The sequence below is a fragment of the Vanessa cardui genome, chromosome 8, assembly GCF_905220365.1.
Source record: "Vanessa cardui chromosome 8, ilVanCard2.1, whole genome shotgun sequence".
NCBI classification, from domain to species: domain Eukaryota; kingdom Metazoa; phylum Arthropoda; class Insecta; order Lepidoptera; family Nymphalidae; genus Vanessa; species Vanessa cardui.
In genome coordinates, this window is record NC_061130.1 from 15,115,554 (window position 1) to 15,126,895 (window position 11,342).

Genomic DNA, 11,342 nt, shown 5'->3' on the forward strand with positions numbered 1-11,342 from the left:
TAATAGTCATCTGAACGATATCGATCCTTTAATATAAATATAAAAGAGTTACTTATTTTGTCTAATTACGACCGAACCGTCAGTAATATTTGTGTGTCATTCCTTTTAAAGATTGAACAAATCTGTCGATTATTATAAATATTAATGTGTTTGACACAGAAAGTTATCGTTTTTGTGTAGTTGAGTAGGTAATGCACCCAACATTAAACAGCCGTATTCTGTTAGAAGACAATAATCATTTTTTTAAATATAACTAGTATTTGTTAGGCACATAAGATAATTGTATCTTATCACAAATATATAATTCTGATAAATAAATTAACAAATTGTTATCCTAAGTTCCTGATAATATTTTAATTATAAAACTAAGTAATCGTATTAAAAGATGCATGTAACATTTAAGCTCATATGCAGTAACAGTTGAACCCAGGTCATGTTCAATGAAAAAAAAAACAAAGAGCAGAGATAAATGACAATGTTACCGAGTTGCAGATTGCGGTGCGCGGGCGACGCGTGCCGGCCCTCGCCGACAGGTCTGCTCAACTTTTGTGTTCAATCATTATCATTACATAGTATAAAACAAAGTCGCTTACCGCTATCTGTCTCTATATATGCTTAGTATAAAGTAATTCGAGAGGTTTTTGTATATAATACATGGACGATATAGTAAAAGAAAAATAGTATATTTAGTATCAGCATTGCAAACGTGCGAAGCCGGGGCGTTTTGCTAGTTTTTATGTAGACGTGCTCAATGGTACTTATTCAAACATTGACTTAAACTTTAGCTAATTAAGTTACGATGCATCCTTCATTTCTTCAACCAACCACCAGACCACCGCCTAATTGATATGGAATACATCCCTTAGTCTATTTCTCCCGATCAATACGAATAGGTACAATAGGTATTTTGGGCAAAAGTGAATAGACTTATATTGGGATATTTTGGGCAACAGTGAATAGGCGTATACTGGATAAGACATATCATCTTATTATTGAATTAGACTGGTGTAGATAGATGTCTTTTAACAGTTCACAATTTAGAACTGTGACTGTGCCTTATAAATCAATCAATAAAATTTGTTTTATGTATCTTGCACCTTTAAATAAGCATGCAATTATATAATCACCAACGCAATTGATTTCAATTATTCTCGTTATGATGCTTTATTCATCAGAAATGTTCTAAAATAAATATTAAACAAAATAAGCCAAACTCTACAAATAACGAAAATTTTAAAAAATAGTATAATTCGTTCAACTTATAAAATACAAAATCCTAAAAATGTTGTTCATCCAGTCGGCGTCCGCGCAGCAATTGGCTCCAGATTAACCAATCAAGGATGCTTTCTCCGCAGCTGTTGACCCCGATACCCTGCTCTCTGCTTCTGCACTACTCTCATGTGATACCGTGATTCATGCGAAACCGCACTTATTAAAACTAACAAATAACTCATTCAGGAAATTTAACACTTCGAAATGGTTATCAGGAGCTCCAATGACGAATATTTTTGAGTAAGCTATTACTGTATAAAATATTCAATTCGATTTATAATCGACAACAGAAAGTACCGCTCAAAACCTGTGTTACAATTCTGAGCTGTTCGCAACATAGAGCTGTCTACTGTTTTCAATCTTTTAGGTAAATTGTCACCACCTGATGCTGTTAGAAATATCAATCATCCTTACATCGCCAATGCGCAACTTTCCTTTGAAAATAAGTCTACCAATGCTTGTGCGTAGGTTAGTAGGCACAAACCTACGCACAAAACATATAACATACTTTCGAATACCAAAAGACTGATTATTTTTTTATATGAATACAATAGTAAATAGCATTACATATAAGTCCTACTATCACACATTTTAATAACGCTGGAATGGGAGATATAAATATATCATTTTTTGTTAACAATTTTCGAACACACAATACTATGTATCGTACACACTTTTCTATATTATACAGCCTATTTGATCTTCGGTACCGAATTATCCCAGCGTTATGAGTATCTCACGCTACGAATCCTATACATACAAATTGTTATATATGAATAAATAATAACTACAGTTCAATATTTTTTAAACTGCAACACCTCGAACATTTAATGGTTACTGAAGACATTTAAAATAGATGTAGTACTAATCCTTGTGCAAATAAATGTATCCATTTATAGTTTGCAATGTACACCAGAAGGATTTTGCAATATATTTGTTTTAAGTAAAGTAAGGCTGCAAACTTATTTCGTGTACATTTTATTGTTTAATTATATATGATGAGGTATAATCATAGTTTCACTCATGCAAATTCGACAGATAGCCTGTATATACATATTATGTATATATCAATATTTCTTTTATTATTTGTTTTAGTATATAATTAAAATAAATATATAGAATTATGGGTATAAGTAAAAAAAACGTCGTCGTCATCACTTTTAATAAGAAAACCATTTTATTTATTATTACACTTCTGTTTTAAATAAGAGGACGATTCAAACTGACGTCACAACATTTCATGCCGAAGTCAAAACTCTTCGTGGTAACTTAACGAAATGAGTCCTATCATTTTTCATGGTCTTCTTCAGTGAAACGACGATGGGTGAACCAATTAGATGATCTTCGACATTGCCTTTGTATAAATGATTAGTGTCCTTGCAATCGTAATGGTATTTCGAGTTGGTTCGATGGGTGTACGGTATTACGGTGCTCTTACGGCCAAAACGTTTTTTAGATGCTACAGGCCGGTTACTACTTTCCAGTTTCATCTGTGACTTTATTTGCGTTGCATGAAACGGGAAGTTTGGCAACGTTTTATTGGCTATTAAATTGCTGATGCCCTCGTTGTACAAAACTTTTCTCGAGTTTTGGAGGTCGCCTTTACTATTACTGTTAAAAGGAATGATGGTCACTGGTTCTTTCGTGAGAGTATTCAAAAGATCTTCGTAGTCGCTCCGCTTACGTCCCGTATCTTCTAAGTTAATCGATACCCGATGATTAATTTCTTTGCCAAATTCTGTTTTCTTTAATATCGGCGCTGGTGTGTACGCCTGTGGTCGTAGAACTTTCACCACATCTGTAGTGTCGGAAGTTGATATAGAAACATCTGAAGTATTGGCCGTCGAAGATAAGGGCGTGCTCACGCCACAGCCCGAGTCCTTTAAAACACGCGTCATGGTACTGGTGTCACAGAACCTTACAATGTTTTCCTTGAAACTGTAATTATTTATATTCATCGGGTGTTCCCAATCGTGCCTTCTATTCAATTGGCATTTGTAACAGTTACAGTTTAGTAGATTTTCAGCGGTTTCAGTTTGTGAATCACCCGAATAATTTTCAACGGACGGACTCCAGTGAAGACCTTGGACGATCGACGGATACGCGAGAAAGTTTTGTTTCCGAACAGCAGATCGAGCGCTCTCATTACTTTTACCTCGGAGATAAGAACCAATTTCAGTCGATGATTCATCTGGTTTCCGAAGCAACTGCATCATGAGCCTTGCGCGTGAACTTTCAATTGCCATCCGTTCGACATCATCGGAACTGCGAAGAATAGGTCTCCTTGCTTGTCTTCCTTCCTCCCTGCTATAGTTCATTATGATACTAGTTCCGTCCGTTTGCTATTTAAATAAAGAGTCTAAGTTAAACTACACAGAGAGAATCAACTATTGAAAGCCGTGTTTTGGAGAATAAAGGAATATTGTGTTTACATTTTTTTGGTTTCTGTTCTGTCTTTGTGTCAATGTTTGACATTTTTAATCTTCTATATTCATATTATTTATAGACTGTATTATTTATCAAATTACTATGCAGTATTAAAATCTATTTACACGTAGAAAAATAATTTAAAATGCTATCAAATTATTCAACAACAACGCTAACTCGTCTCTCGAAAGAGTTAAAGTTTTCACTGTGATTTAAACTATAAGAAATTGTAATAGAGAATCCTATTATAAAATTAAGGAAGATCATACAAAGCTTGCAATTTATATTTCTAATATTAAAACAAACATCATTGCAGAAGGATGTAAACAGCTGATGCAGAGGAAGCTCCTAGTTGATCGCGAACCACTTCAATTCATAATCTCGTGCCAACAAGGGATTGAGTAATATATTTCCTTACAAACATACATTTGCCACTACTTCAATACAAACATACCTTAGCGCCATCACGAGAAGGTCGTGTTTGACTGCATCGGTACGTTTGGATGCGAGGTATCCTGACCAGTTTAGGAAGATCTGTTGTTATTCTCTGTCATCGTTCGAGTGGCCACTGAGGGGGGATCAGGAATAATTGGGAAGATGCTTGGTGACGAGGGCCCGTCAAGACGGCAGATGCGTGCAATTGTCCGAGTCAAAGATCAGAGGAAGTGGTGTGCGCAGCTGGACGGCGCGTGCGCTTGCCTGATTACGACGCTTACGATTCACTAATTGTTCATTTGTCATCTTGAGATGACAATTAACCTCGAGCATTCGATCATTGGCGAGTCAATGAAAAAATCGGCTCATGATTTTCATAAAATAAATTTTAGCTGCACCGGACGCATATAAGTACAAGTTGATTTGAAACAATGATCACAATTCGTCTAATGTAAGAGTATGTACGATATATAAATATTCCTTCGTAAATATAAGTGAACGCTCGTAAAATACAAATTAACGCGCGGTGGGCCACAATTAAAATTACAGCGTCCCGATCATATCGTCACTATAAATATTTTATCACCCATAAAACAAGGGAATGTGTCCATCCCCGATAGCTCTCTCTCTATCAATTACTGCCGGAGTTACTCCGCCGGTGACATCTTTATAGAAACATATATCATTTATACTTTAAACTTAGTTCGAAATAAAATGACTTCATTGATATATTCATAGTATGGAATAGGGTAGTGGAGTGTATACCCAAAATATGCTATTAAATTGTATTAATTAACTGAGAAAATCTTGTATACATTGCTATGCCGATCGGATTAACAAATGTCGCTATAATTATTATTGTGGCTTAAATATTCTCATTAGCTTATATATGAAACTTGTAGAAATATCTGCGAGTATATATAATAAAATGTCCTTCTAAGTATCTTAAGTAAATCACATTTTGTGTTTTAGAATGAATAATTAATTTATCTGTAGTTCGAGCCGTAGGAAAAATATTCGGTAAAAAATAGTTGTTTAACGTAAATTTAATATTGATCTCATGTTCTAACCAGTTCTAGAGCCATAAATATTTTATTACGTTTTGAAAAACAATAAAATGCAGCAACAAAGATCTTGTGTAAATAATAATATTATAAAACAGTGGGAAAGCGGTTTTTTTCTTCGACGTGAAGCATTGCCATTAAAAATATTATGGCGACAATCAATTTACAAATGTCGCTGTGGTTTTAAGCGGCATTAATTTTTGACATTTATTTCAAAGAATTCCAAATAAAGTGACCTTTATTACAGCGGACGAAAGACTAATTTATTATACTTCTGAAGACACTTACCTTAGTGACAGTGACTTAAGAAGAAAGCAAAGCGATCATTATTTATTTTCTATAAATTCTTGATTTTTTTTCATTAAATTGTATAAATATGTGCAGTTATTTATTGATTGGGTTGATTTGGAGTTGGAACATTATGTCTGTGGTACACATACTTCTTAAGCGGGAAAATTAGTGTAATGTTGGCAATAACATCTCAGAATAGGTACGCACAATCGTAACAAGCATATCACTCAAAAACTTAAAACATGCATGTACCTGATTGATATTATATATATTTTAATAGCAACAAAGAACGAAAACTTTACATTCCAACAGTAGATCGTCATGAAAAACCTACTTGAATGAAGGATATTTGTCCTCTGAACATATATGTACATAGGTCTTCAGATTTCTAAATAGTCGACTAAAAACTGATCCACATTGTAAAGAGAATACAAAAAAAAGCGTGGAATTACCTGTTGCCTTTCAGGCCGGATATATTATACACAAAAAAGAGTAACTACTGATTTTCTTGCAAGTTCTTCTCGCTAGTTTCTACTTTTCAAACTGGTAGTAGCTTCACTTAATATAGTTGTTTAATGACTATTCAAAAGTGCTTGTAAAAGTCTACTTGAATAAAGTAGATTTTGATTTGATTTGTAATGGTGTCTGGTGCCCGATCTAAGATATGCTAGTTCTATGGTTTGGGCACGTATTCCGTTTTAACGACGCCTTGCTGACCAACACTACTATATTACGCTTAAAACAAACTAAGAGATAAAGGAATCGTAAACTGCGTCTCGGATCGCGTAAAAGCAATTAAACACAGTGTCGTTAATAATATCACAGGTGGGTTAAGTAATAAAGTTACTTTATGCGTTTTCGTTCGGCTACTACGTCATGATAGACTCATAGTGTTCCTTTCACGTCAGGGGAAAGGGGACAAGATCACAAAACAAGGATAAACAATATATAAATATATAGAAGTGTCTCGGTCTTCACGACAAAATATATTTAATAGTCATAATATGTAAAAGTAAAAGAAAAGTAAAGTAACAGCCTGTAAATTTCCTACTGCTGAGATAAGGCCTCCTCTTCCAATAATTCCACGTGGTGTAATATGGGTTGGACCATATTCCACCACGCTGTTCAAATGCAGGTTGGTGGAATCCACATGTGGCAGAATTTCGATGAAATTAAACACATGCAGGTTTCCTCACGATGTTTTTCTTCACCGCCGAGCACGAGATGAATTATAAACACAAATTAAGCACATATATATGGTGCTTGCCTGGGTTTGAACCCGTAATCATCAACCACTGGCCATCTCAGCTCATAATATGTCCCGCACTTTATTTTTTGAATTTTTATATAGCTTTTTTTAAAAACCAACTGTTTTTTTATTATAAGCCTGACCCATTTCGTATTTGCACGATAATTTTAGAACTAACATCAAAAATAATTGTACTTATTGATATCAAAATATATTCAAAAGACCTCAACTCAACTCAATCTAATTAACGAAACTTTAAAACAGATATTTATTTAGTTACGTTATAATCATTAAAACATGTAATATGTATGCGTTTGTTTTTTAACGGAACATTTTAAAAATAACAATGAATAAACATTTCACACTTGTTTCGATAGTTTCCTAAAACCGTACCCCACTTGCTGGGGGTTAAATTGACCCGATAACATCTCAGTGCTCTCTCGAACAATTGTCAGCGTATTTATTTGTATAATAAAGATATTCTGAACAAATCGTTTAGTGGATTAAGTTACGTCTTATATCTAAGTGTATAGAGGTTATATTCGTTTGTCAATGAGTAGATTATACGATGCTTGTGATAATAGGCGCCCCGTGGAGAGACGCACAAGTCTTTTGTATAGGTAATTTCATTCCGGCTCACCCCTCCGAGCTAACTCGGTACTCGCAGCTCATTAGATACAGTGCGAGTCGGTTTGTAAGTTACTTCATAATATAATGTACCTTACTTACATTAGAGGCAGGCTTTGATATTCTTACCAACTTCGATTTAATGTATATTAATATTATAAATGTGAAAGTAGCTCTGTTTGTCTATGGCTCTTTCACGACCGAAACGCTGAATCGAATTTGATGAAATTTGGTATGAAGCAAAACTTGTACTTAAAGAAAGGATACAGACCTACGCTAAAACGCGAGCGAAACCGGGAGCGACTACTTATCGGTTATATGTAGAACAATAGTGTTAGTTCGCATCAATGATATTCTAATAAACAGATATGTTATATCCTTACTAAACAACAGAAACAAGTGTGCCGCGTCGGGACCGTTTATTTTACATTTCGTTAAAAGTAAAAATGATAGTTTGATAAAAACAATAAGTAAAAGGGATAACTAGATGTTTTAATTATGCAAAACGTATTACTACGCAATTATGATGTATTATAACGTATTACTATGTAAAACAACTAAAGGCAAACGTCCCAATTAGGACGTTTTCTAGTCTTCACTTTTTGCGCGTTAATAACATCTGTTTACTACAACATCATTGGTTCGCATTATTATAACGGACTTTATAAATCTTTACAGCAAATTTTTACATTATCAATATATTTTTAAAATACATCTGTAAGACACTGTATCAAAAAGTTATTTCATATTTATTCACGGGTGCTATTTTCGTATAAAACTATGTTCTATCTAAAAAATCTCTCATTAGGGCAGGTGCATACCGCATTGTATTAAAATGTTATAATATTAATGTTTTATTTTGGCAAGCGTAGATTGGGATACCCTTCACATAAGGCAGTCCAAGGTATAGGGAGGTCGCGATTATATGTTAACCCATTTATACTTTATCGTCGACATATATTAATAATAGACATTTTATTTTTATATATGTGTGTACTCTGGATGTCATTTAATTTTTTAATGAATAAGTAATTTAAGTTTATGTATGATACTTATTTATTCATCATACCTAATATAGATTAAAAATAAAAGAACTGCATTTACTGTAATATATAATTTAATTCATCAAATGAACTTTGTAAATAAATTAAATAATGGCAAATTTATTGGCCATTATTTCGCTCTGAGCTTATAGTTTTAACAGAGGCAAAAGCGTGACCCGGCTCTGCCGGCGGGGGTCCGTCAGGCCCCGCTCATCAATTATATAAACCGACTGCTTGGTGCCCTGGCTGGTGTCATAGCATACGTCAACAGGTGCTCGACGAAGATGTTATTTAATATTAAATGTTTGTAATAAAAACCAATATCAATTCTAAAAAAAAATTAAAAAATATCTTACACAAGACCAATTTGCTTTTATTATTTAAACAATGAAGGCAAATTAAATACTAACGGTTTTCGTTGTACAAACGTTTAGCTGACGAGTTGTAACGACGCAAATGTTAACAATTATTGGATATGTTCTCAATTACACCGTCATTAGTTCTACATTCCATATCATTATTCGCGTTTCGGTGTGATTTATGTTCGTCGGCGAATAAAACATGGAGCGGGTATAGATCGTGATTAGATGCTCACAGCTTGATTCCGAACAACAGATTGCTACGTCGACAATTATCTTTGAGGATATAAGTTTGTAATAAAAATAACTTGATAAATTAGCCTTATTACTATCAGTGTTTTTTTAATAATAAACGCCGTGCCGATATGTTTTTGTGAAAATTAATTACAGTGTTATTTAATCTTATTAATATTAAAGCTATAATTAAACGATTATTTTTTATTAATATACTATAAAAATCAAAATCAAAATATACTTTATTCAAGTAGGCTTTTACGAGCACTTTTGAATCGTCATTTAATAACTATATTAAGCGAACCCAGCCGCGAAGAACCGGCAAGAAACTCAGCAGTTACTCTCTTCCAACATTTAAAAATACAGTCGTGGTAGTTAATAACAATAGACTATTTGACAATGCGAAAAATAAATTGTGAATTATTGTAATCAGTGTATATTATAAGTTTAAAAATGGTTATTTACTAACGAAACTTGAAAATAATACTTAATTTATTCAAAAATCAATAAATACAAATGCATTTTTTCAAACGTTTGTCACGTGACACAAAACGCTCCTGATTAGCCGGGCTTATGATGAAGTCACTTTCTTGTAAACCTTGCTTTTCTACTATATGTACCACAGATTAAAATACAGCAAAGTGACATCACCGACCCCATTGTAGCGCCATATTGTCCGAGTAGCGTTTTCGCGCGCTATTTAAATATGGAATTTTTAATATGATATTTTTCGGCAAATATGTACTAGAAATAAAAAAATAAACTTTTACTGGGTTCCTTAACCTCGACTAAATAATATAAAAAGGATTTTAAAAACCAGTCAAATAGCCTATTGTATATGTCAGTATGTTAACTCACTGTTTTAATAAACGTAAATATAATTTCCATTAAATATATAATTTACAATGTAGGACTCGCCTGGATTATACCTTCGGGGAGGCATCTTTTAGCACGTGGAGAAGACCAATGCTTAATGTGGAAACAAAGACAAGGAGTCCGTGGTCTTACTTACGAGAGTACCTTCTGAATAATCATGAAATGTCTATCAGATCAGCTAGTTTAATATGTATGTTATATTAACGAAACACATGTATCACATGTAATAAACATACGAGAAGTTCCGATAAAAGTTAGAGTAACAGTTATGGCATCCATTAAAAAAAATCGTTCACCGCCCACTGCATCGACGGGTTAATAATCCTAAAATACTATGATTGTCATCATGGAAACTTCTCAGTCTTGCGCAATTCACACAACATCATTAATTTATATTTTCTTATTAATCCGATAATCCTGTATTTAATGAGGTTGAATCACACGCAATTATATCTAAGACTTTATTCACGTACTACTTGTTAAATATATAGCTCAATTAAATAAATAAGTTAATTGAGCTTGTTAATGCATATTTAAAATATTTTAATACATTCCAATAGCGTATGTTATTTTTAAGTAATAACAGTTTTTGATCGAGTCAACATATACTTTAGAAATTATATTTTTTAAAACGAGCGTAGTTTATCAGTATTTGACAATCATGTGTAATTTTTTCTGCCAAAAAAGATTAGTGGAAATGAATTGAAATCTAACGGCAATTTTACTATTTAAAATTACTAAAGAATTTTCTAAAAACTCAAACTATTATTTTAATAATTATTTTTTCAACATAAGCATTTTGTATCTGTGCAAATTATAGTATGCATATTGTTGTCAAATGTTTTTTTAATCTGTAACAGATCTTAAAACGTTTTGATAGAATGACACCAAAAAGTTTTGTATGTATTTGATCCAATTTAAATAATAAACAAAGTAATCAGTGTCCGCACTAATATTTATACAAAGTGACTTGTCGTCAATCGTCGTGCAACTCTTTGAGTGCCATAAATAGACCGAGAGGCCGTAAATTATATTTTACAATTGTTTATATTTGAGTTTATTATAAACAAAGGAACTGAGAGGTGTTAGAACTTTTTGTTTGTTTTTAACAACGCGTTCTGTGGCTGAGATCACGGCTTGTAGTGTAGGAGCTAACTTCGCAAATTGTTGAGTTCAGATTCATACACGAGCAACATTATGTTCTATAGCGATCCAAAATAAAATCAATAGTATTATTTTTTGGAAAAAAGTTGTTAAAATGTTAACTTTTTGAGAAGAAAAAAAATGAAAGCTATGTTATACAAATTATAGTTTTGATTTAAAAATAATTAAAATACGTTTCTTAACTTATCTCAACTTTATATACATATTACATAGTGAACACTGTTTTAAGCAATTGTAATATTACATATCCCTTGTGGCTAACTTTCAAAACATCAAACAACAGCTCGATAGCAAAATCACT

At 32.9% G+C, this 11,342-nt stretch overlaps 1 protein-coding gene across 1 annotated transcript; it reads right to left on the minus strand.

The window, feature by feature from the left end:
- Positions 1 to 2,417: 2,417 nt before the first annotated feature.
- LOC124532024 lies at positions 2,418 to 3,752 on the minus strand. The gene has a single exon (XM_047106649.1). It carries the CDS (start codon positions 3,588 to 3,590, stop codon positions 2,511 to 2,513), a length of 1,080 nt encoding a protein of 359 aa, XP_046962605.1. The 5' UTR covers positions 3,591 to 3,752; the 3' UTR covers positions 2,418 to 2,510.
- Positions 3,753 to 11,342: the final 7,590 nt, after the last annotated feature.

Coding starts and splice junctions, on each gene's coding strand:
- LOC124532024 (XM_047106649.1), bottom strand. CDS start 3,590: ATGAACTATAGCAGGGAGGAAGGAAGACAAGCAAGGAGACCTATTCTT.